This window comes from Dipodomys merriami, unplaced genomic scaffold (assembly GCF_024711535.1).
Source record: "Dipodomys merriami isolate MVZ:Mamm:240054 unplaced genomic scaffold, mDipMer1.0.p SCAF_4, whole genome shotgun sequence".
NCBI classification, from domain to species: Eukaryota; Metazoa; Chordata; class Mammalia; order Rodentia; family Heteromyidae; genus Dipodomys; species Dipodomys merriami.
Genome location: NW_027205603.1, coordinates 56,661,591 through 56,687,794, shown reverse-complemented (window position 1 = coordinate 56,687,794; position 26,204 = coordinate 56,661,591). Strand labels below are relative to the sequence as shown.

At 35.7% G+C, this 26,204-nt stretch overlaps 1 protein-coding gene across 1 annotated transcript; it reads left to right on the top strand.

The window, feature by feature from the left end:
- Calb1 (calbindin 1) lies at positions 1-26,204 on the top strand. Its single transcript, XM_069991031.1, has 11 exons — positions 1-255; positions 754-830; positions 4,670-4,744; positions 16,431-16,514; positions 16,609-16,665; positions 19,824-19,901; positions 22,708-22,763; positions 22,853-22,892; positions 23,019-23,072; positions 23,902-23,973; positions 25,297-26,204. Exons 1-11 carry the CDS (start codon positions 177-179, stop codon positions 25,408-25,410), a joined length of 786 nt encoding a protein of 261 aa, XP_069847132.1. The 5' UTR covers positions 1-176; the 3' UTR covers positions 25,411-26,204.

Below are 26,204 nucleotides of genomic sequence, written 5' to 3'. Positions count from 1 at the left end.
GAGAGAACGCGGGAGCAACGCGGGAGCATCGCCTGAGCCGAGCAGCACCGCGGACAGCGCCCGGTAGCGCCCGCCCAGCTCCTCCCGCTCAGCCCTGACACCCACCCGAGGTCCCCGCACGGACACACTCACACTCATTCACACACTCGCACGCACAGACACACCGCCGCGGTACCATGGCAGAATCCTACCTGCAATCGTCCCTCATCACAGCCTCACAGTTTTTCGAGATCTGGCTCCACTTCGACGCTGATGGTGACTATCTTCTTTTCAATGGTTTCCAGTCCCCTTTCCATTCCTCACCTTCCGCTGAGCCTCCGCACCCCATTCTCTTCCCTTCGCGTCTTTTATCCCCTCCGCGTACCTCCCTCTCCCTCTTATCCCCGACTGCTTGTAGAACCATCAGCCTGAAAGTTTATATTGCTTATATGCAACCTCCAAACCCTAAACTTTGTCTTTCTAGGAACGATAAATGGTGGGAGAGAAAGCCAAGAAAGGGAGGGGGGCGGAGGAAGAAAGACTGGTCCCCAAAAGTTTCTGTGGCTGCACCCCATCTGTTCTCTTTGGTCCTCGGAGCAGCTAAAGTTTGACACCCCGGGAAGAGAGCGGCGGCTGTACCCTTTTCTGGTTCATCGATGTCCAGACAAGGCAGAACTTCCCAGGTTGCCAGAAAGGTAGCTGTGATGTGAAAGAGGTCGGAGAAGAAACTTGGAATGCGTTATCTGACACCCGGGCGCCTCTTTGTCTTTGCAGGAAGTGGTTACCTGGAAGGAAAGGAGCTGCAGAACTTGATCCAGGAGCTCCTGCAAGCGCGAAAGAAGGCTGGATTGGTAGGTTCAACTTCGTGACAGGGGAACATGATGAAGGCCAAAACACACACATTCCTGGTTTTTATTTAAAAAAAAAAAAAAAGCCAGATGAGGCAAGCAAGTGGGGGTGCCAAGGGCTTTCACAGGGAGTGTAGCGGTTTGTAGATTGAGAGAGAATATCTTTCCAAATTGCACAAGGAGTGGTTGGTGGGAGACAAGTGTGTGTGTGTGTGTGTGTGTGTGTGTGTGAGAGAGAGAGAGAGAGAGAGAGAGAGAGAGAGAGAGAGAGAGAGAGAGAGAGAGAGAGAGAGAGAGAGAGAGAGAGAGAGAGAGAGAGAGACCTGTAGGGGGGAGAGTAAGAGAAAAGAGAATGAAATTTCCTAAAGGGGAAAAAAATAAAACCTTACAATTTCTAAACAGACTTTAAAATAAACACATTTTCTACACTTGTCCTTGCTTTAATAGGGCTTAAAAGGAAAGTGTGGATAACATGAGACGCTTAGCACATCACCACCTCTACCACTGGGTTGCTTAGAGAAGATTTAACTTCCCTTTTACTGCTTAAAGAAGTAAGGGGTAGAAATACATCTCTGCCCCTTGGTGGTCAGGAAACGGATCTGCAGATTATGGCTTTCTTGCCAGAGATGGTTGTGATGTTGATGTAGCTGAGGGGTGGGGAGAGGATAAGAAAATATCCTGTCTTGACCCTCCTCACCTGGGAAAGGTGGGCAATGTATAACATCATAACAAGCAAGAATTTTGCAAGAAAACGTTCTCATTTTGTTGAAGGAGAAATACCTGAAAGTCAGAGAAGAAAAAGAATTTTATATAAAAAAAACAGAAACGAATTGTAGAAAAACAGAAATTCTGATGGAAAGCTCTGCTGGAAAGCAACTAATGATTTCAGGAAATAAGTTCCACTTGTGGTTTAAGATACTAGTTAATTAAGTGAATGACAATTCATTAATTATAAATTTTATTCTTTGACAATAAATGTCAAGAAATGATGTCAGCATAAAAAGTAAAATAAATATACCCAGCTTTTAAACAGCTGAAATTGCTGTATAGAAGAAAGTAGGTTAACAATTTTACCCACCTAATGGGGCTTATGTAAGTCTGGCTTTCAGAAGTCAATGCTGGATTTTGGCTAGTTGGATGCTAACAGCTATGAGCCTTTTGGACTATAATTAGAAAGAAATTTTTATATTATAGATGCTAAATATACACACACATATACATATAGCAAATACTATCTCTAGTACTGAGTGATAAAATAAAATAGATGTACAATGAAGTAATAGAATTATATTTTGTTCTATATAAACTGAAACTTGCACAGTTTATATCTTTACATAACATATTCAAAAGAACCCCAGAGGGTTCTAAATGTACTACAATGCATTACAGAACTATCAGTGGCTAAAATCACTTGAACAAATTGATTTTAAGCCAGGTCATACACTAGGGATTCTTTCTACCCAGATTTAATGTAATATAAATCTAGATGCATAATAAAATGGGATCAAATAAAAATAACTATAGGCTCTACTGTCCTGCCACTTTATGCATTATCACATGAATGAATTCATGGAGGGCTATCATATGGGCCCAAAAGCAGTTTTCTTCTCTATTTGAGAATGTGTATTTCAAAAATTCTGCTTGGGAAAGTGGTACTTTCTATAAAATTTAGAATGAAAACCTTGAAAGATACTTCCAGAAGCTAAATGATTATATTTAAATTTCCCCTGCGGCAACTTTAATATTGAGATTTGTTTTCATTTTAGAAATGTTTATGAACTGCATACATTTTTCAAATTTTCATTTTCCTCATCCTCATCTCTTTGTAAACAACCAAGAGGTTAGGTTTTAATTTTTCCCCTATGGCATTGGATCCAGCTTTGAAATATATGAAGAACTAGTTATTAGATTATAACCCAATGGTACTAAAGTTGAGCAGAGGTACCGTGTTATATCAAGTCGCTTAATATCATGATTCTGAGGTATTTTTCTGGATTACATAAATTGGCACTGGATAATATAAATCTAAATTAAGTTCTGGATTGAGATGTTCATATTACTAGACATATGTTTCACTATGCTGTCAAGAGTAATCCTATATCTATGTATTTCTTCTCTTTAAAAAAAACACAAATGTTAGCCATATATATAAGCCAGATGTTTTATCGTTTCTTGTATTATTACAGATTTCAGTGCATTGAAGGAGACATGTGTTTGTTTTCATATTAATAATGAGAACATTAAAATCATCACCAAGTGAATATACCATCAGTAACATAATGACAACTCAATAAATTTCTGAAACTACAACTCTTTTGCTCTAAACATAGTGTCTAGTTTTTAAATTTACATTTTTTATAAATTCTTAATTGATTGCATGTTTTGCACTGTTTAAAAGCATGTTTGACACAATTGTTCCTCAGAAATGTGACAAACTAAGTATCAAGTGTGTTAGTTTGTTACTTCTATTAAACAGTTTTAAGATTTCAGATGAATGCTTTGGTGTTTGCTTAAAGTAGGTATAAAAGCTTGAGGACTGATAATCCTACAGTTGCCACGCGTGATATTTTCATTTTCTATGATGGTTGCTGTACCAAAATTAAATAATGCAAATTGCTTCTTAGCCACATAAAAGAATCATTTAAAGATTACAATATAATTAAATTGTTTTCTTACTGTTACCTTAGAGCCATTAAAGATATTTACATTAATTTAAAAAGGATTTTGTAAATACTAGTTGTGAAATTTAGCCTCAATATATCCTTAAATTATATTAACCTCTCAATACCTACAGCAAACTTGCATGGTAGATAACCACCATCCAGTTAGGGACAATGAAAACTGAGACTTTAATTTCCTATCCCAAGAACATAGACTGGGATATCAGTAAAGGCTGGTCTATTTTAAATGAACTTCAGTTAATGTAACAAGGGTATTTTAAATGGGCTTTGTTTGAGATTTGAGGGTAAAAAAAAAATTGAACTTCCTGATGACTAGCTCTGTGTTCAGCTTACTAGTTTATAGTTCATATTTCTCTAATTTGTCAATATGTAAAAATATTATAATAGTAATAGGACCTTCTGAGAGGGGGGACCAAAGGAGAAGGGAATATTTGCTTTGTCACTCTGAGGCATATTTTATTATACCAAAATCATAATAAGTCAGCTCAGTAAATCACTCCCTACATTCCAGATAAAGGCAGCTATTATAAGCATATAATTAGTTCCAAAAAGAAGGTCATCAGTATCATATGTCTCTTGGCCAAAGTAAAATTTGATCGTCTTTTATAAGCTCATATTTCCCCTAATAACTAATTTATTTAATAAAAAAAATCACCTGTTTTGTGCTGGAGTCACTTTGCTTATAAAGTGACTTAACCTCATGTTTTTTACTTGTCCAAACTAAACATGCATATTAACATTTTACATGGATAAAACATTATGTTAGAATAGGAAAGTGCTATAGGATAAGTACTTATGGAAATACAAACCAATCTCTAGTGAAAAAAAGTGTTTAAATTATATTAATAGCCATTGTTGCATTTAAATTCACTCGATTGTGAATTGAATAATTCTGACTGCATTTGCAAAGAGCAGCTCACTCTCAAAAGTAATAAAGACGATAAATCACAGTGATTGACTCTAAAACGATCATCATAATTACAAAATCCAATACATACTCTGTAGTATTTATATCTGTCATTTTCTTGACAAGTTTCACCAATGTGAATAATCCTATGTGGCTCCAATTGTGTTTTTTTTCTTTCCATTAATTTATTAACACCAAGTATAGATGATTGTTTTTTATTTGCAAACTTCTTACCTGCTTTTATATAATTTTAGGAATTATCACCTGAGATGAAAACTTTTGTGGAACATTATGGGCAGAGAGATGATGGAAAAATAGGAATTGTAGAGGTAAGGAACTGGTGTGTTTTTCCGACTTAAAAATGAATAAATTAGCTTCAATTTTGAAGTTGCATCCAAATCAAGCATGATATGGGAAACAAAGCCTATTTAACCAAAGTAATATATCTTCCGCTCAAAATTATCAAGTCAAAAAATACCTAGAAACATGTGAGTGTGCCTAATTTGAAGCTTACACTTAATATGTATTATGTAACTGAGGCTTGGAGAATGAAAAGCACTTGACCCTGTCTTTTGTCATGCAGCTGTTTGCTGGCACTGCTGCTGTTAGACAAACAAGTCCCAACTCTGGGGTGAGCACCCATACCTTGCACCCCCCCTCCTTTGCTCCAAAAGGCCTCTGCATACTTGATTTATTAGTATTTGTGACTGTTTAACAATGTGATCCTTTTGTTAAAATTAAAAACTAAATATTTGTCAGGCGCTGGTTGCTCATGCCTGTAGTCCTAGTTACTCTGGAGGTTAAGATCTGACAGTTGTGATTCAAGGACAGTCTGGGCAAGAAAATCCACAAGACTTTTATTTCCAATAAACCATCAGAAAAACGGAAGTGGTGGCTCAAGGTGGTAGAGTGCTAGTCTTAAGCAAAAAGAGCTCAGGAACAGTGCCATGGTAATGAGTTCAAACCATACAGCTGAAATAAATAAATAAATAAATGAATAATTGTAGTCCCCGTGATGATTTCATAGCACAAAGCTTCATTCTGGTTTCTGAAATTCTACTTCGGATTGACCCACAGCCTTAGTAAGAACATAAGAGTTTGATGAACGTGAGTGAATATTTTATGATCTGTTATAAGCACATATTTCTTTTAAGTCCTTCAAGCTCCTCTTTGGAATCTCTAAACATTAAAGCTATAATCAGATCTTAGTGTGTGTGTGTGTGTGTGTGTGTGTGTGTGTGTGTGTGTGTGTGTGTGTGTGTGATTAATTGGAGATAAGAGTCTCACAGATTCCTGCCCAGGCTTCAAACCACCGTCTCAGATCTCAGCCTCCTGTGTAGCTAGGATCACAGCATAGTTGATAAAGCACTTATCTATATCTTTTGACAATGACTTTTGACAGTGAGAGTAGTTTGCTTTGTCTGAGAATAAAGAAGCACAACTTTGATGATGAATCCATTTTGTATTCTCAGATTTGTGAAAAAGCTGTTGCTTTCCTTATTTCTGCTTTACCAAACTCGAATGTTATCTCAAATTCTATCTTTATTTCTACAGCCTATTAGAGTAATTGAGTAGAAATATTTAGCCAGAAAAGTGAATAAGGTCATATTTTGCAATACGCCAAATCACAAGTATAATTACATTTTTATATTGTGTTCCCAGCATATTAACTTGTCAAGTGTTCTGGCTCTCAAAAAGCTTAGTTATAATTTATCTTGGATGAAGAGAACTAACCTGGTTTTCAAATAATTGTTCCTATTAGGACACTTATGATGCTGGTATAAAATACACTTACCTTTAAACAGTTACTACAAATAGAATGAGAGGGCATTCTATTATTATCTTTGCAATTAATCCCCCCCCCTCCTGAGTATAAGCTTTCTCCTTAACCTATGTGTAACTCATTATTATATAAATAGATTGATGTAGAAGCTAACTAATCAAGATATGAAATAATCAGAAGTAACAGAATAACTGGGCATGGTGGTAGTATACACTTGTAATCCCACAACTAGGGAGGTAAATGCAAAAGGATCAAGTGTTTAAGGCTAGCCTGAACTATGCAGTGAGTTTGAGGTCAGCCTGAGCCAAGTAAGAAGGCCCAAAATAAACAAACAAAAATAAAATCAATTTGTCTTAAAAATAATGAAGTAAATTTAAAATGAACCTAAATGAAATATAATAAATCTAATTTACACAAAACTAGTTTGAAAATCTGACATCTGTAAAATTCTAGCTTTGTTATTTCAGAGTTTGGAATGTTATAATCCTAGTAAAGACAGTCATTTTATTTTTAACCTTTATTTATTATTTTTTAAAGTTTTTATTCTTAAAGGATACGAGCAGCCTTAGCTATTTGTTCTGTTTTGTTTTTTGGGGATGCTGAGTTATATAGTGTAAAACATGAGTCTTGTTCACATTGATTTGAGGCTTCTATCAGGACAAAATGGATGAATATATTTTGAATCCAGGTTTTACTGTATATGATATTGTCTAGTCATTTGTGTCTTGTGTGAGTCTTACTATGAATGAGAAGTTGGGGGTCACTAGAGCAGTACCTTGTCTTAGAGATGTGATGAAAGACATTACAACTTTGAGATAAGACTTGAGATAAGAAAAGGTTTCCTGTGAAGAAAAATAGGGAAATGTAGGTTAAGAGATTAAAGAAGGTAACAAAGGCTGAAGTAAAGAACTAAGGAATTTTTGTAGCAATAAAAATAAGAAAGAATCTACATAAATTCACATTTGCAGGATGCTATAACATGTATAAAGTGTTTTCAAGTACATTATCTCATTTGATCCTCATAACAACAAATGAAAGTAATTAGAAAGGGAGGCTATATTTTATAGTTGAGAATTGGAAACCTCGTTAGAATTTGCCTAGTATCTAGAAGTAAGAACTAATGTGAGATGGTCACTAAAGTAATAGATAATTTAAAGTGGTAGATAATCTCCACATTTTCTGTACTAACAGAAACTATTTTCAAGCTTCTATGACAGCAAGACCTTTAAGTTTTGCTGGGTTAAATATGCTCACACAGTAGCGATGCTCCTAAATTCTCAAATGGGGTGTGTGTCAATGAACTCTCATAAGATGAAAACATCATAAGCTTCTGAATACACTTAGCTTACCAATGTCACAATTCAGCAACACGGTACACTGTTAAGTACAGTTGCTGACATTCAAGGCTGCATGGCTGACTGGGAACTGTGATTCACTTTGACAGTCCAGTATCACAAGAGAATATCCTGCTTTACATTACTAGCCCAGAAAAATAACAAAATCTGAAATCCAGTTCATCTAAACGTGTACTGCTTTGCACCATCATGAAAGTGCAACTATCCTGTGGGCCATATATAGAAAGAAGTCTTTTGGGCAAATCACTTCACATATGATTGAACTTTTCAGATCATTTTGAACCAGAAGTGTCTGAAGGGAGAGAAGAAACATGTAAGTATGGGTAGGTAGTATTCAGATACATGGAACTTTTTTGCTAGATGGGACCCTTGGGAGAAAACTAACTCAATTCTCATTTTGAGCTGAAGAAACTAAAACCCACAAGGGTTAAATGATGTCTCCAAGATCCCATTGGTAGGAAGAGGAATAACTATATACAGAACTAGATCTGTCCTGATTCCAAAACTCTTTTCATAACCTGAGTTAGAAGCCAAGAACTATGTGTGGTAAAGGTGAAATTCATTAGACAAAAAAGAATCAGAGAATAAGAGCACAAACAGAATTGTTATTGTAGCTCCTATGCACATTTCTTTGCAGTCTAGAGTTAAGTTGGAGTTAAGAAAAGAGAGGATTTAAAAAAATCGCTGGGAGAAAAAAGAATTTCAAGTTATGAAATTGGAGAAGGGAAAGAGAAATTGGAAAATGGAAAGAGAAGTATGGTGGAACTTCATACAATAAAAAGTTATATTAAATAAGGTTTATTCATTCAATATCTAATATGAGAAAATACTACTTGCCTAGAAATCCTATATGCAATATGAGTCATAAACATTCAAATCTTTGAATGCTATAAAGTAATATAAAACCCTATGTTATCCAAAATTGCAAATTCTTTCCTTTTTATATCAAGCACACCATATAACTTTGTTGTTTTCAGGGAAGATACTGGATTTGTTTATATGTTACACTCACCTAATAGGTATGTTTATGTACTCACCAAAATCTAATCAAGGTAAATTAATATCCATGCAGTAGTCTCCTGCCCAGTTAGAACCAGCCAAACTGATGTTAAAGTGTTGAAAAGCATAGTGCTTGATTTTATAAGTTCTGACCTGATAAAGTTGAGTGACATTTCCAACCATCATGCATTTGCTACTAAGCAGCATATAAAAATGTGTGTGATATAAAACATATATTTACTCTGATTTCATAGTTTTATGTCTTTACATGTATTTTTAAATTAATACAAATAGTTTTGTAATAACAAGATTATTAACATGATCTCAACACAGAAGCAGTGATATTCAGATATAATCTAACAAATACTGAGACAGTAAAACATGTTCCAATTTTATTCAAATTAATAGTTTTATTGCAAAGAAGGTAGATTAAAATCATTAACTAGGAAGACTGAATGGTTTAACAGGGAATGGAATTTTCTTCTCTGAGCTTTCACTCTGAAGTACACCTATTACTCTTAGCTGGAGGTCAAATCTATTACCTTTTCTCTTTCCCTTGGGTAATGTGTGGGAACCTACCAACCATTCCAGTCTTAGTGTTTCTACCTGTCCGCATTAGTGCATCAACTGAATTTTTTTAAGTTCTAAAAGCTATTCTAATCCTGAGACTGTCATGATCTTCTCAGAAGATTTCCTTTTTTGTTTTCTGTAGTAGGAGTTGAGCATGTAGGTTTAGCCAGGGTGAATGTAATTTTCATGACAGAATAGTGATCCACTTAGAATTTGGAGAAATGACAAACATGTAATCTGACTTTAAAATTCACTAGACAGGAGTCAAGTACTGGAGGCTCATGCCTGTAATACCAGCTACTCAGGGGGCTAAGATATGAAGATTCTGATTTGAAGCCAGCCCAGGCAGGAAAAGTCCATGAGACTCTTATCTCCAATTAACCAGCAAGAAGCTGGAAGTGGAGCAGTGGCTCAGAGGTGGTAGAGTGCTAACCTTGAGCTTGAGCACAAAAGCTCAGAACAGTGCCAGGCCCTGAGTTCAAGCCACAGGACCAGCACACAAACATAAGGAGAGAGAGAGAGAGAGAGAGAGAGAGAGAGAGAGAGAGAGAGAGAGAGAGAGAGAGAGAGAGAGAGAGAGAGAGAGAGAGAGAGAGAGAGAGAGAGAGAGAGAGAGAGAGAGAGAGAGAGGAGAGAGAATTTCATTGGATAAAATCTAGCAATTTATTTTTTTAATAAAAAACTTCCCTTAGTAGATTTTAGTAGAAAGTGATGATGGATTTCAAACAAAAAAAATCAGACTGTCTGACTTTAAGTCTGCCTCATACTATAATCTAATTGAGAGCAGACTATTGGTCCTCTCTGAGCCACTATTTCCTAAGCTGTAAACATGTAAATATGTACTTAATTAATGAGGTTGTTATGAGTATTAGCATCAAATGAAATTATTCTTCTAACAAACAGATAAACCTTGGAGGACTCTAAAAGTTAATAAATGTATTTGTCATTATTATCAAATATAAAAACTTACTGAAAACTCTATTGTTTTGAATGCTAAGACTCTCCCCCAGCCCATACCTCTTATATAATTTATCTAACCCAAATGATTAAATTCAAATAGCTTTAAGTTTATGAGTTATTTGCCTTTAAATTTTTCTGTCTTCACTTCTCATTGATCAGGAAGAATGTTTTCTGGTTCTCAAGTGAAAAAAATGAATGCTTGACTAATATGTGTTCCAGAAAGCTAACATTTATCACAATTGTCTTAAAAGTTTAGGAATTGTCGCCTGACAGCGGCCTGTAATCCTAGTTACTCAGGAGTTTGAGACCAGTCTGGGCAGGAAAAGCCTGTGAGATTCTTATTTCCAATAAGCTAATGAAAAATCCAGAAGCTGAGCTGTGTCTCAAGTAGTAAAGAACTGGCCTTTAGGGGGCTGGGAAGATGGCTCAGTGGTAGAGCACTTGCCTTGCAATGCCTGAGGCCCTGGGTTCGATTCCTCAGCACCACATAAGCAAAAAAAAAAAAAAAAAGCTGGAGGTGGCGCTATGGCTCAAGTGGTAGAGCACTAGCCTTGAGCTGAAGAGCTGAGGGACAGCGCCCAGGCCCAGAGTTCAGGACCCACAACCGGACCCAAAAAAAAAAAAAAAAAAAAAAAGAGAGAACTAGCCTTTAACAAAAGAAGCCAGCGACAATACAATGGTCAGGCCCTGAATTCAAGCCCCAGGAAAAGTATAGATTCCAAAAAAGTTAGGAATTGTACCTACCATACATTTTAACATATCTATCTTAGTCATTATTTTCTAATGAACTCACCCTTCTTAAAGGTAGTGATTTAGCAATGCATCCACAACATGCTTTGAAGTTGTCAAGAAAAACAAAATTTTGAAATCCTCTGTCTCACTTTAAGATTCTTATTGATGGTGACTGCAAATTCTCACCAATCATCATAGTTGCTCCACTGTTTATTAATTAGATGTGCTATCGTCAGGGATTTCAACCTACTCAAAAACATAGGGTGAAGGATCCATTTTACACTAGGAAAAGACTTGGTGGAACGTTTGTTTGTTTGTTTGTTTGTTGTTTTTAATGTTGAGTTGCCTGGAAGCAGATTTGAGTGGAAAAGTGGCACCAAGGAGGATGATTACAAAGTGCTTGGGGAAATACTTCCTGTGGAGGAGGGGTAAAGAGAACTGTACTGGGAAAAGGAAAATACTGGGCAAGCAGTCTTAACAGAAATTTCAATTCACCCCACTGGCACTCAAAGCAGCGACCTTCCCTTCAGCGATTTCCTAATTTCTGACTGCAAATATCCAGCCTTTTATACCCATATGGATTAATCGTAGGATGTGGCCTCTTTGGGATGCAGCTGTCTTCAGCCTAGGCAATCTCTCAAAGGGGCCTGACAGCTGAGACAACAGCCACACTCCCTGAGCCCAATTGGAGCTCTAGGTAGAAAATCACACTCCCTACTCCAATACTTATCTAAAGCTCAGAAATAAATTATTTGAAATGTTTACAACAGAACATTACTTCCACTTATTTCCAGCTTATGCCAACTGTAGATAGTCAGTTCCTTAATTGCATCAATCAATTCAAATTCAAATTTCTGTAGTTGCTGGACACATAAACAGAAGGCAAAACACAAGGAGACAGACAAGTGGGAAATGAGTTCTATTCCTCATTCTCAGGAACAAGCAACGAATATCCATAAGTGAAGATCTGAGGGATTCTGTTTGTGTTTGTGGATGCAGTTATATTCCCTATACCCTTAATATCTTCCACAGTCTTCTGCAATCCAGAAAAAATGTTTGGAATTCCTGAAAAGGGCAGCAAGCAGGCCAAGGACCAAGAAATCACCATTACTCTTGGCATAGGAAGTACTGGGCACTTCTATGGGCAGCCATGAGAGCAAATATAACAATAATACAGCTCTATCCACCACCGAGGAAAGACCTTTGGCAGGTTTAGATATTGTGTTAGATGCTATAACCAGAGAGTTTCCACACCCAGCTCTGAAATTTGAATACTGATTCCTGAGCATTGGTAGAAGCAACTGTCTACACAGAGCCGCCACACTGTGATACAGACAGTAAAAAGATTGATGTTTACTATAGCCATATCTTAACCACATATATTCCTTGCTTTTTTAATGGCTAATTTGTTTTTAATGATATTTTACATGTTTAAGACTTATTTATAATGTTTGTAAGATAGGATAGTATTGTGCCTAGCATAGAATTCACAGTTCAATAGATGTTAGTTATCATGTTCCGTTCACATCAACAGTCCAATGAAATTTTAAACTAATTAATATATTGTATGTAGATACAATCCCTATCTTTTGATAACACTGAGGTTTGAATTCAGGCCCTTGTGCCAGATAGCCAAATGCTCTACCATTTGAGTCATACCTCCAGCTTCAATCAGCATTTCTAAATAATCAAAAACAAAAATATCACGGGCAAAGAAACATTCAAATTTGCACCAGACATGAAAAGCAATTTGACTTTCTTTGTAGTTGACATTCTAGAGACCTCTGAACGTTATGTGAATTATGTGAACTTTATGAAACAAAGATGCTTGAATATCCTTAATCTTATGGTTAGTCACTGCTGGTCAAATTATTATTTTATTTATGAATTTATGTCTTTGTTTTTATGTATTTAGTGGATTTGGAGAAGTTCATTTTCTTAAGAGAACTTTTTTCCATTTTTATTCAACATTAACTATAAACTCAAGTGATAAGGCAACATGATGATAGTAAAAACATATTAACTATACAGCATGCTAAGGAAATACATTTTCTAATTTGTTATTGTTGTTATAAAGATTATGTACAGAGAGGTTACTGTTACATAAGACAAATAAAGAGTACATTTCTTTTTGGATAATGCCACGCCTTCCCTCACTCTCTTGTTTTTCCCTCCCATCCCCTACCCACAAGTTCTTTAGTTCATTTTCATAGTGGCTAGTGAGTACCACAGTTGCATTTGTTCACCTTTTGTCCCTCCATTTCTGTGCCTCTCTTTACATTCCCAAAGACATATAAATGAACAAAAAAGACAAAAACAGCAACAAAGAAAATAAAAGCCTCTTGTTTTCATTTCCTGGAATTCATTTTGATAACTATTTTGCATAATAAGCTGCACATAGGCATTTTGCCTTTTTGTTCCTTTCCTAATAGCATCTCCTTCGGTCAACTGTGTCCAAGTATTTTAGATGTAACCTCCACATATGAGAGAATACATATGCTGTTTGTCTCTCTGATCGTGAAGGATGTACTTTTTTAATGAAATAAAATTATCGATCAAGCTACAGCATTCATTTGAGGCACGTACCATACTGGGCCTACACAGCTTACATCTTCTCAGGGACGAGGATGAGAAACTTCTCTACTGAAATAGATGGCTTGGAGAAGGTACAGCCCAAACTTTAAAAGGTACATGCCATTAAATTAAGGTATTTAATGGTATTGGTTATCTCCTACTAATGGTACTGTTATTGGCTAATTCCTATTTCTGTTCATCATCACCATTGTATGATATGACCAGACATCCAGTATTGTACAGAACCTCCTAAAATGTGCATGTCCCATTTATTTCTATCAGCCAGCTTGTTCTTTAAAATTTCTGCCTCTTACATATTTCTTTCCTCTTTCAGACATACGCTTCTTATTTTCCTCTCTTCTCTCAGTTTCCTCTATTGCTCTTCTTTTCTCCTCACCTTTTTTTGGTCAGTTGTAGGGCTCTAAGTCAGAGCCTGGGTGCTGTCCCTGAGCCTCTTTGTGCTCAAGGCTAGTGTTCTATCACCACTCCACTTCCAGTTTTTGAGTGGTTATTGGAGATAAGAGTCTCACCGGGACTTTTCTGCCCAGGCTGGCTTCAAACGGTGAGCCTCAGATCTTAGCCTCCCGAGTAGCTAGGATTACAGGCATGAGCCACCAGCACTCAGCTCTCCTTGCCTTCTGTTAAGTCTTAAATGTTTCGAAAAACCCCCACAGAAAATTTTATTATCACTGAGAGGCCTCCTCTGAAGACCTTCATGCTCAATCCTCCCACTGCCATTCTCTCTCCTTCTTCCCTTCATCCTTAGCTTTAGGTGCTGACCTATTCTTGACCTGATTTATCCAGTATCTGGCTACTTCAATAATGAAAATCACTATTACCTACTGTCTACACTAGCAGCCCACTTACAGACAAAGAGGAAAAAGGACTTGATAAGGAAGATGGTTCTGGTTTTTAATAAGTGGAAACATAGCCTAACAAAGCCAGACTATCTTGTTACATGTAAAAACCACATTCAAAAGCATCTCTTGCATTCCAAGTACATTTCAAGAGCGAAGGAACTACCACTTCATTCTATCATGCTGTTGATCTAATTTACTAAGAATCACACTGACGCCACTTACAAATTCTGCCAATCACCAAACCAAGTCATTCAACCTTTCTGGATCAACTAAAAGATTTGGGATCTGAGGATTTGAGGCTATTCTTCAGGTATTGGCTTTTATGATTCAAAAATTCAAAGAAATCAAAGGACACAGAAGAGTCTTGAATTTAGTAAGACCTAGAAAACACACACATACTGTGGTAGTATAAATTATGTTTATGGAACAAATGTCAATTACTGGCAAATCTACACATTTATTTTCACCTTTTAGATTCATCCGCATATTATCTATGTACTCTAGTGACCTGTGCTTCAACATAAGATATTGTCTGATTGATTCATAATAAACATTCTAATGAAATGTTGAATAAGACCCATTCTAATAAGACCCTTTCCCTTAGCATCATCTTCACATATACAGCCTATAAAACTATCTGTTTTAATGTGAGGTACTATTTCAAAGATCTAAAAACAGGACAGTTGAATAAAATGGTGTTTTGGGGGGGGGGTTAGGTGGGGTATGGTCATGGAGCCTGAACTCTGGGCCTGAGCACTGTCCCTCAGCTCTTCAGCTCAAGGCTAGTACTCTACCACTTGAGCCAAAGTGCCACTTCCAGCTTTTTACTTTTTGCTTATGTGGTGCTGAGAAATCGAACCCAGGACCTCATACATGCAAAGCAAGCGCTCTACCACTGAGCCACCTTCCCAGCCCCGAATAAAATGTTTTATGTTAAATTTAGGGGTTTGGCTGAAAAGATGAAAAAATTTAAATACTATAATCATTGCTATCATTTGGTAGAACTGTACTATACTATACTGTACTATACTATACTATACTATACTATACTATACTATACTATACTATACTATACTATACTATACTACTATAATCTTTGTTATCATTTGATAGAACTTTTAGAACTTATACTGACCTTAACCTACACTACAATTTCTTGGTCTGAACTCTAAGGATGAAGGTCCATTTCTGTGCATTGGAGAAGTTATCAGTTTCTGAAAATTAGTCAAAATATAATGGATTAGGAAGAGGAATTTATTATTTGGTAGTGAAGATAAAGAAATTCCAATAGAAGGTGTTTTGAACCAAAAACATTTAAGAGACATTGCTTTCTCCTTTACCTCCTTATTTCAGTGATAAGGGTTGCCAAGGTCAGAAATGGCAAGGGAGTTGCTGGGGACCACAGCTCATTAGCAGCTGAGCCAGAAATAGAACTCACATCTGCAGTGGGGCCATCAATCTAGCTCCCTCTCCTGCTTGGAATAGATAGATTATATTCATCTTAAAAAATGGTATCTAGTCCTGTTAACCTCAAAAATAAATAAAGGGGAGAAGTATTGAGGTCATGGAATGAAGATCTAAGGGAAAAATGTCACGGAGTCACGTAGTAAAGATCAAAACTTAACCTAAGCCCTGGAGTCAAGCAGGGGATATCCTTTTAGCAGAAACCAACAATTTTACAATTGACATTTCTTCTTACTATTCAATTTCCTACTGCTCCTCATGAATTGTTTTTCCAGCTCTCTTTCTAAAGCTTTACACTGTCTTGAGTCTATCTCCCTTTGTACCTCACAGCAAGCTTTCTTCCCTGACTTGAGAATGCATTTTTTTTACTGCATTTCCCCCATATTCAGGCTTCTCTTTTCTTTCATTTCACACAAAATCTCTGGCTGTGGTATGTACCCTTGAGTGTACCTCGATGCTTCTGTTCCTATGTGCACCAGGCATTGCTACCACCCTTATCTGACACTAAGAACCAAGCAGTCCAGAGCACACATGCTGTGGAACACACAATAGAAAAATACCAGACAGGAAAACCAACTGATGTTGTTTTTTGCTAATTTTCTAGGCGATAAAATTGCTCCTAGGGAACATGTTGAAGCAAAACTAAGCAGCAGGCGATAGCAAAGACTTGTTTTCAAGCTCCTTACCACTGTTTCTCACTCTGTAAAAATTTTTCCAGTTGGCTCATGTGTTACCCACAGAAGAGAATTTCCTGCTGCTCTTCCGATGCCAGCAGCTGAAGTCCTGCGAGGAATTCATGAAGGTAGTAGAGAAGTGTCACTTTAAGAAAGCTAGTGGAAGTAGAGAATTAGTTGGCTTTTTAAAGATTTTGTTTTCCTTATCCAAATTACTTACAGACTTGGAGAAAATATGACACTGATCACAGTGGCTTCATAGAAACTGAGGAGCTTAAGGTAAGGAAATGAAAATATATACTAAGTTTTTTTCTTTCCCTTGAAATGCAATTATGAACTCTAAGGGCTTCACTGCTTTAAAAAAAATACCTCCCACAAAAGAAACTAATGTTGAGCAATGGCACATTTTCACCCACTCTTTCACATCATTAATGAAATAGCAGATCGAAAAAGAAACTCCAAGTACTTCTTGAAATTCTGTTCAGCAAAGTGAGAAATTAGCATTTTCTGTGTTATATACAAATTGTTATATAAGATACATGATAGAAAGATAGATGTTAGACAGACAGACAGACAGACAGATAGATGAGAATAAATGTTAGGGGCTGGGAAGGTGGCTCAGTGGCAGAGCTCTTGCCTTGCATGCCTGAGGCCCTGGGTTCGATTCCTCAGCACCACATAAGCAAAAAAAAAATTGCACAAAAGAGAATAAATGTTAGTGAGACAGATTGATAGATGATAAATGATAGATCAATAGCTAGAAGGTGGTAGATAGATGGATAGATAAATGAAAGATGTGGCAGATGGATAGACAAGACAGATAGATACGATACAATCTCAGTAAGCCACCTTTTTCATTGAAATTTGAAATTTTATACATTAAACATATATCATTTCTCTTCCAAAAGAGAAACAAAAACTTGGGGATTTCTAATGTTTACCAAGTACTTTATCTACATTGTTTAATCTTTGCATGATCTCCATGAGATTACTGTAAAGTCCAGTAACAAAAGTGTTAAGAGAAGTTAAGTGATCTAGTAAAAGCTGCACAAGACATTCCATAGTCTCTGCTACCACTCAGCAACATTAACGAAATCCTATTTCAGCAACATCAACGAAATCCTAATAGGATTAAATGTTGAAACACCACAATGCTGAAAACAAATTTATCAATTCATATCTCAGAGGTACTGAGGAGGAGGTGTGGGAAGATGAGGATATAAAGGAAAAGAGATCTAAAATGAAGTTTTAACCTCAGTGCAAATGTCTACATCAGTCTTTTCTCATCTTTAGAAGGGGAACAATAATACCCTCCTCTCAGAGGTATTATGAGCCCTAAGTAAGTGCATATGAAAGTTTAGTGAAATGCAAAGCATAATCATACTATACATGAACTCAATCCATTAGCCTTTTCAGAAACATGAATCTATCTTTAATCTCCATTCCTCAAACCAACGTTAAGATATCTCAGTCCAAAAGATGTTATTTCCTCTAGATCAAAACATAAAATGACTAAAAAGGGAGCAAGTTAGTTTTATTGAGCATCTGAATATGTGTAGTTCTATGTACTTGAAGTATTTCCTTTTAACATCTAAACTTCATAGAAAACTTGCAAGGCAGTTTTTATCATTCCAAGTTTACAGAGACTGAAGTTCAGTGTGATTGAATAATGTTTTCAAGATTACACAGCTGCCTAGGAAAGAGGACCTAGGTTTAGACTAGAATATGTGATAAAGTTAAAAAGAATACCACTTTAAAAATAAAGCTGTACATTTGCACAACTTGCAAACATGTAAAACACTCAACTGCACCATTGCAAACTTGAAAAACATTCAACTGCAGTCTTTGGAAAGTGTAAATATTTTTAACACGAAGTGAACCAAACCAATGTCTCTCACATCCATGCAGCTCTGCAAACAGAGAATGCGAGGTGACAGTGGCACTATTATGCTTCTTTTATTATCAAACCAAAAAAAATCCTTTGAAAATCATCTCAGTTTATAATGAAACCCTCAGCTCATTTCCAACAGTGACCTCAAAATATTCTAAAAGTCTCCTCCTTTGTTCTAAATTTTCTTCTCAGAAAGAGATTCTAAATAGAAGTCTTCCTCTCTGGAGAATTTTGAAGATAAGTTGGCATTCTTTTTTAATGGATCTTTCAAGAAAGCTAATTTTAAGATCCATAATAGAGTAAAACATTGCTCACTTGCTCTCAGACATGACTTTGAATCTTAGCATCCCAAGGTTTTTCCTAGGCTATTTTTGTGACCACCATTTTAGTCTCTGATGAGGCTTTTTAACCCAATTAATCTCTGACAAAAGACTCAGAAGGCTCAAAAATAAAACTCACCCTCACTAGATAGCTTTGAATTTTCCATGCTTCACTTTGGATTTGAAGAATATTATTTGAAGTGAAAAACAAATTTATCAAACCAAGAATGTCACCTTTCTTGAAAAGAGGGATGTCAAATCAGCCAAGCAGAAGTACTCAAAGAAACTCAGTCCTTCAGGAGTATGTGGGGACAGAATCTACTCATTTGTCATAATTGCATTCATTTATTTTCTGAGAAAATAAAAAGAATTACAAATGAACAGTACTGGTCAAAATGAAAGACTACGAGATACTTAACTCTTTCCATTGTCATTTATATGTCATGCCTTTGCAAAATAAACTTCAATTTATGTCTGCCTAAAAAAATTAAACTCACTTCAGGCTCCAACTGTCAAGTTAATAATCATCTTTTCTCATCCTTCCCACATTAATCTTCATTTTAATATGATTCATATATCCTTCAAAGATTCGATGCCATTATCTGTGGCCAACTGTTTTAGTTTGTACTGTTCGCTGAAGCATTTTAAATGATGCTATTTAGACTATGTCAAACCTAAAAGCTAACCACCTGGCCCATAAGAGAAACAGGCTTCACACTAGCTATAAACTGATATGTAAATACAGCCCACGGGAACATAAAATGCATTTGAAATTGGAGGTAGCTCTCCATCTGGTTTGCTGATAATTTTTCACACATGTTACAGAGCCCTGTGTTTCTTACAGAAGAGTCACATGAGTTCTTTTGGAAATATCATATAAGTAGAAAGGATTCCATTGAGCTGGTTGTTTTTAAAGTTTGAATTGCGATCTCTACACAATACAGATCCTCTTTTCATTGAAATCCTAAAAGCATCAGATAGCTCAGATTATGACGGATCCCATCTCAGTAAAAAGCAGATATTATACTTGTCACAGGCGTTTTATTACTGAAATGCCACACAGATCATGTTTCAATCTTGCTTCTGTGATCCTCTCCTCACCTGGCTCTACCCTCAAAAATAGGCTTCCTTTGCATTCCTGTATGTTCTGTTTTCAAGACATGTGGAACCAGAAGCAGACTGCACACTATTGATGAAATTTATCTGAGTGTTCTTTGTTTTAACAGAACTTTCTAAAGGACCTGCTAGAAAAAGCAAACAAGACTGTTGATGACACAAAACTAGCTGAGTACACAGACCTAATGGTAAGAATGATCTTGAAAAGATTTAGCCAAGAGCTCATGAAATTCCACTATGCTCTTGCTGAAGGCCACATAGGATGAAATGTACCAACAACCATGGTGGCAATGTCACATGCACATAACTATCATTTTACTTAGAAAATTGAAATCATGAATTGTGATTATATCTTGTCACATTGAGTGTTATAGGCATTAGCTTTATCGTACAAACATATGCACACCTCTTTCCTTGTAATGCTACATAATTAAGACATTGTTACCTCTTAAAAGATTGTTTTTCTCACAAAACAAATGTAATTCTTTCAGTAAATTATATAGCTTATATTAATCAGATATTGTAAGTTATACCACCCCAAACTCATTATACAGGTTCTGAATCTACTTTTATCACTGCTTTGGAAATTATAGGCTTCTTTAGAGTTAAAGAAAATTTGTATTGACTTTATTCATTCAGTCACTTAAAATGAGCTACTTTTCTTTTCTATTCTGTTGGTGTTATGGGTAAAAAAATTAAAATGCAACTTAAACAGGATTTTTGGTAAATATTACAACAAATATCTATTATAAGTATAGATAAAAAGAGCCATGAAAAGTTCTTTAAACATAGACTCCAAATGTTTCAGAAACAAATGTACAAATAAGTTTTAATGAAGCTCTTGAATTTGGCCAACTTTCATGTAGTCACTTTTTCTGAAATGGGTGAGGTTTGTTCATTTTAACTCATAAGACTAGGACTTGCAAGAGGTACATGTTTTTACAAATGCTATAAATACTCAGGAATAAATGGCCCCAAAATATAGATGTTTATTATCACATCTGCTGTGCTACAATAGATTGATAAAGAAGTTAAATCTTAGGTAGTCTGAGAAATAATCCTATAAAGAGCTGGGGTGTGTTGATGTAGCTGTGTTTTATCTTCAGCCCATCAGCCTAACTTAATTCCAGAAAAACAAATACAAAACCCTGGAACTTTACAGCCATGTTCATCAAACAGTGATATTTATGATAAAGCAGGACTTGTCTTTAATTTTAAAACCACCAAAAGAGTTTCTTTCCCCAGTTCTCTTTAATTCCACATTATACCTCCAGGTGTAATAGTGCTAACAATACACAGTCGACTTTTGGTTACATGTCACAATGCATGAATCTAAACTCTGAATCTTTTGCGGTGTGGGGGGGGCGCAAATGGGGATGAACAATAACCTACATTTATCAATTTTCTATTTTGTCTCGATCTTAAGGGATATCTATTTAAAGTAAAGTCTCCTTTCCACGTAGAAATTTGAAGCAGCCTTTAAAAACCACTCAGATGGGAGTTTCCCCTGTTGAATTGGCCCAGAAGATCTGATTAAATGTCATAAACCAGTTCAAATTCAAGAAGCAAATTAATCAAGAACTAATTAAAATTTAAATATATAGATGAGACAACATTTCCCCATGGGCACTAAACTGTGTGCTCTAGTTGTCCACTGTATCAGTAGACAGTGTGACCACACTAGAATTTATGGTCAATGGATTACATAATGTTGTGTCACTGTAGGACATTGGGAAAAATTCTGCTTTCAACAAAGAACATTTAGAACATCTCAAACCATTGAATGTCTTCTGTTTCCTCTTCAAAAATATCTCACAGACCTATATTCGTTATAGCTGTATCACATTCTTTTCTTCATAAATACAAACAATGCTACATTTTTACATATTTCATATATGCTACTTCTGTATGACATAGTATAGCATTAGTGGCTACTTTCTAAATTTGTGAATGCTTCACAAATATATGTTTGAGCGTGTTTATGTCAATGCATCTCAATGTAAGGTATATGTATAGTACAGTGGAAACTAGGGAGTTTTATTTAGTATCTAGTATTCAATGGAAAATTCAAAATTACTCAGCAATACTATTTTCTCTACAGAGTTTATGTTATTTGCATATTGCTTAGTTTACTTTTTGTGCTTTAAAAGAGTAAAACGACTGGGGATGTAACACAGTGGTGGAGTGCTGGTCTAGCATGTGCAAGAGCTTGGAATTCCAGTACTACAAAGGAAAGATAGAGAGGTGAAGCACAAGAAAAGAAAGACAGATAAGTGAACAGCGTTTCAAATTACTGTTTAAAGAGTTTAAGGAAATACCATTTACTACCAGGTATCATTCTTCTCATGATCTGATGTACATACAAATGTACAGTTTGCAAAATAAGTAAATCATAATGTTCTAGAAGTCTAGTTAAGAACATTACAACATTATCTGTTTAGTAATTCTATGGTCTCATCAGCTTCAGCAATTGACACAAATTATAAAATTGAAAGTTTACATTAAAAGTGCTCACATCAAAAATTCTAGAAATACTAGTTGTGCAGGATGTAGAGATCAGGAGGCAAAGACTAGGGGAATCCCAATGACAGGCCGACCCAGGAAAAAGTAAATTAGACTTTGTTTCATCCAATAAGCTGGACATGGTGATATGGTCCTATGGACCCAGTTCTGTGGTGTTCAGGTATGTGGATCCTGGTCAAAGGGCAACCTTGGGTAAAAACATGAGTCCCTACCTGAAAAATAACTAAAACAAGAAAAGAACAGAGTCTTGGCCCCTGTGCTCAAGCATCTGCCACAAACTCAAGGACCTCAGTTCAAACTCCACTACCCCACCCCACCCCCCACACACAAATAAAGAAAAAAATATTAGTTTCTAAAATTGTATTTTCTATATAAGAATTTGGTAACTCAAGCTGCTTAATTTTATATGCTGTCTCCTTCACTCTACACATTATGACTCAATAGCTAGAATAACAATGTTCTTTCTTTCAGCTAAAACTGTTTGATTCAAATAATGATGGGAAGTTGGAGCTGACTGAAATGGCCAGGTGAGTTTGGGAATTCTGGAAGTGTCATCAGAATAAGATGGCCTTTGTCCCAAAATCTAACCTGTCAATACAATATTCTGTTTTTAAAGGTTACTACCAGTGCAAGAGAATTTTCTTCTTAAATTTCAGGTATTTAGCTTTTTTCTCTACAGTAAATATTAGTTTCCTTAAATAGAATATAGGAGACTTATCAATAGAAATACACTAAAATATAATAATAGTATTTTAACTTTTGTTCTCTTCTCTGTCTCCTAGGGAATAAAAATGTGTGGAAAAGAGTTCAACAAGGCCTTTGAGTTATATGATCAGGTAAATCATTATTTTTGCTTTCTTTCTGATTTCTTCTCCCTTGTGAGTGGTGACACAACCCCTCGCATGAAATTTATGCTTTCAATTTTTTAAATTAAAATATAGTATTGTTAACTATAGAAACAATCTTTAGAACCTATTTCTCATGTATAATTAATAATTGGGCATAAAATCCTCCCTTTTGTGACAACAACCATTCTACTCTGTTTCCATGTTTCTATTTTGGAATTTTCACGTAAATGGAAACATAAAGTATATATCCTCCTCTAACTAGCCTGCTTCCCTCAACATAATGACCTCAAGGTTCTGCAGAATTTTCTTCTTTTTTAGTGTGGAGTAACATTTCAGTAGGATAGATATAGATAGATAGATAGATAGATAGATAGATAGATAGATAGATAGATAGATAGATACATAGATACATAGATACATAGATACATACATACATACATACATACATACATGCATACATACATATATACATACATGCATGCATGCATGTATGCATGTATGCATACATATATACATACATCATGCATACATACGTACACATACAGATACAGAGATATAGATACATATCTCCTTTATCCATTATCAATGGACATCTTTGGATGTTGACTTTTATATCCTTTGCTAAATTCAAGGTATTGAGTGAGAGTCACTTGCCCAATTTGCAACTGTAAAGTAGCTATAAACCCGGTGAAAGGTTAGAATTTCCACTAAGTATTCAGCTGGGAGATTTTTGTAAGTATTTCAACTCTTTCCATTGTACTTATTCCCCCACTGTGGATGCAGTTAGATGTAGACTGCTTTATTTCTCCTCCCTCAGGATGGCAATGGATACATAGATGAAAATGAACTGGATGCTTTACTGAAAGATCTCTGTGAGAAGAATAAACAGGTAATTTATTATGCCATTCATTTTCTAAGCAGTCTATATGGAGGATCCATCCCCAAGAAACCACAAGTCCATTTTAGAAATTTACTTTAAAATTTTATAGAGCAGCAGTAGATCTTGTTTTTTTTTCTTTTTTATTGTTATTATAAAGAACATGTACATGGGGGTTACAGTTAGTTAAGTCAGTTAATAAGTACATTTCTTTTTGAACAGTGTCACCTCTTCCATCATTTTCTCCCTGGTTTTCCCTCCTGACCCTGTCCCCACAAGTTGTATAGTTCATGTTCATACTATAGTGAGTATCACTGCCTCTATGGTTCATCCTTTGTCCCACCATTTCTATGTTCCCCCATACTCTCTCCAACATACATAACCTTACAAACAAGACAACAGATAGAGAAATCAAAAAGGAGAAAGCAACTAGGGAGAAAAAAAACCCTCTTGTTTCCATTTCTTTGAGTTCATTTCAATAAGCATCATTTTATATGTTCATATGCACATAGCTATTAAGCCTTTGGGATCCTCTCCTAAGATTATCCTCCATTGTGTCTAGAGTTCTGTATAGTTTATCGTGTCCAAGTGTATTTTTTGTCTTTTACTTGAAGATTTATAGACACCTTCTACTTACCACAAATGAGGGAAACCATGCAACCTATGTTTCTTTGGGTCTGGCTTACTTCACTTAATATCATTTTTTCCCAGTGGTATCATTTTTTTTCTAATATAGAAAACATAGAATTCCAGTGTGTGTGTGTGTGTGTGTGTGTGTGTGTGTGTGTGTGTGTGTGCGTGCGTATCAATCACATCTTCTTCATCTATTTGTCCACTGAAGGGCATTTGGGTTGACTCCATTCCTTGGCTATTGTAAACAGTGCTGCAAAGAACATGACTGTACTGGTTGCTTTGGTGTGGTGTCATTTGTGTTCTATTGGATAAATGCCCAGGAGTGGAATTGCTAGGTTATAGGGAAGCTCTATGTTTAGTCTTTTGAGGAACTTAACAATAACAGGTGCTGGTGGGGATGTGGCCAAAAGGGAACGCTGCTATATTGTTAGTGGGAATGTCCAACCAGTCTGGAAAGCGGTATGGAGGTTCCTCCCTAGATTTTGATTTTTAGCTGTTTGGTTCTGACCTAAATCATTATCTATGTTAAACAGGTATTTTTTTTTAAATCTCACAATTGTTCACATTTGTATAATGCTTTAATCCAGCTTTTTCCTAATATATTGATGTAACAAGCAGCTTGCATCTCACAATTTCTCACTGGATAATAGTTGATGAATTCCATATTTAACTGGGTTACAATGCTATCTATATTCTGTGCAGGATCTGGATATCAATAATATTACAACATACAAGAAGAATATAATGGCTTTGTCAGATGGAGGGAAGCTATACCGAACAGACCTGGCTCTTATTCTCTCTACTGGAGACAACTAGAGTTGGTGACAACAACCACAAGCTAGTGATACATTGTATCTAAAATAAATAACTGTGCACTATAAAGGAGTAGGCTGTATTTTCTTTTATATCTGTAAATTTCACTGCATATAGATAATTATCCAGGATGTGTGGCATATTCTTTTCTGCTTGTTTCTATACTGTTTGTAATGTACAGTTTTTGTAACTATATGATTAAAAAGGAGAAAGCCTATGCTTAGACCAGTCAGTATACCCAATTAAATCTATATCTATATATTTGTTTCCATGCATACAGTTGGATGTTGATTTTTCCAAATATTTCATCAGAATTAATATTTAAAACTCTATACTCTGGTGTGTAAATGCACATTTGTCACTGAATAAGAGAATCATTATGATAAGCCAAGCTTTCTTAGACAATCATCTGACTATTCCATAAAATTTTACTAAGCTATTATTCGCAGCTATTAGGAAAAATATACTTTTACATCTAAAACACCTAAGTATCAAGACATTAATAAAGAATCATTTGTGGTTTTCAGAAGTCAACAGTTTCCCCAGAGATTCAGTTTGCCAATCAATATCAAATGATTGTCTCAAGTTGATCTGAAAACAGGGGATGGCAGCACCAGATGACCCAAAAATCTGTCTAATTTGACATTGATATTTCCTACATGTCCACTGTCAGAAAATATGATGTTATTCAATTTTCTAAACTATTTCATGTGTTTCAAATTATAATTATTCTAGTAAATTGCTGTCTTGTGTCAAGTCTTGTGTGTAATCTCCAATTAAATTTATGATGCTGAGTA

Excerpts from the sequence above, each read along its gene's own strand:
- Calb1 (XM_069991031.1), top strand. The coding sequence starts at position 177 with ATGGCAGAATCCTACCTGCAATCGTCCCTCATCACAGCCTCACAGTTT. Across the intron at positions 16,666-19,823 it reads TAGAAACTGAGGAGCTTAAG|AACTTTCTAAAGGACCTGCT; the intron begins GTAAGGAAATGA and ends TTGTTTTAACAG. Across the intron at positions 23,073-23,901 it reads CCTTTGAGTTATATGATCAG|GATGGCAATGGATACATAGA; the intron begins GTAAATCATTAT and ends CTCCTCCCTCAG.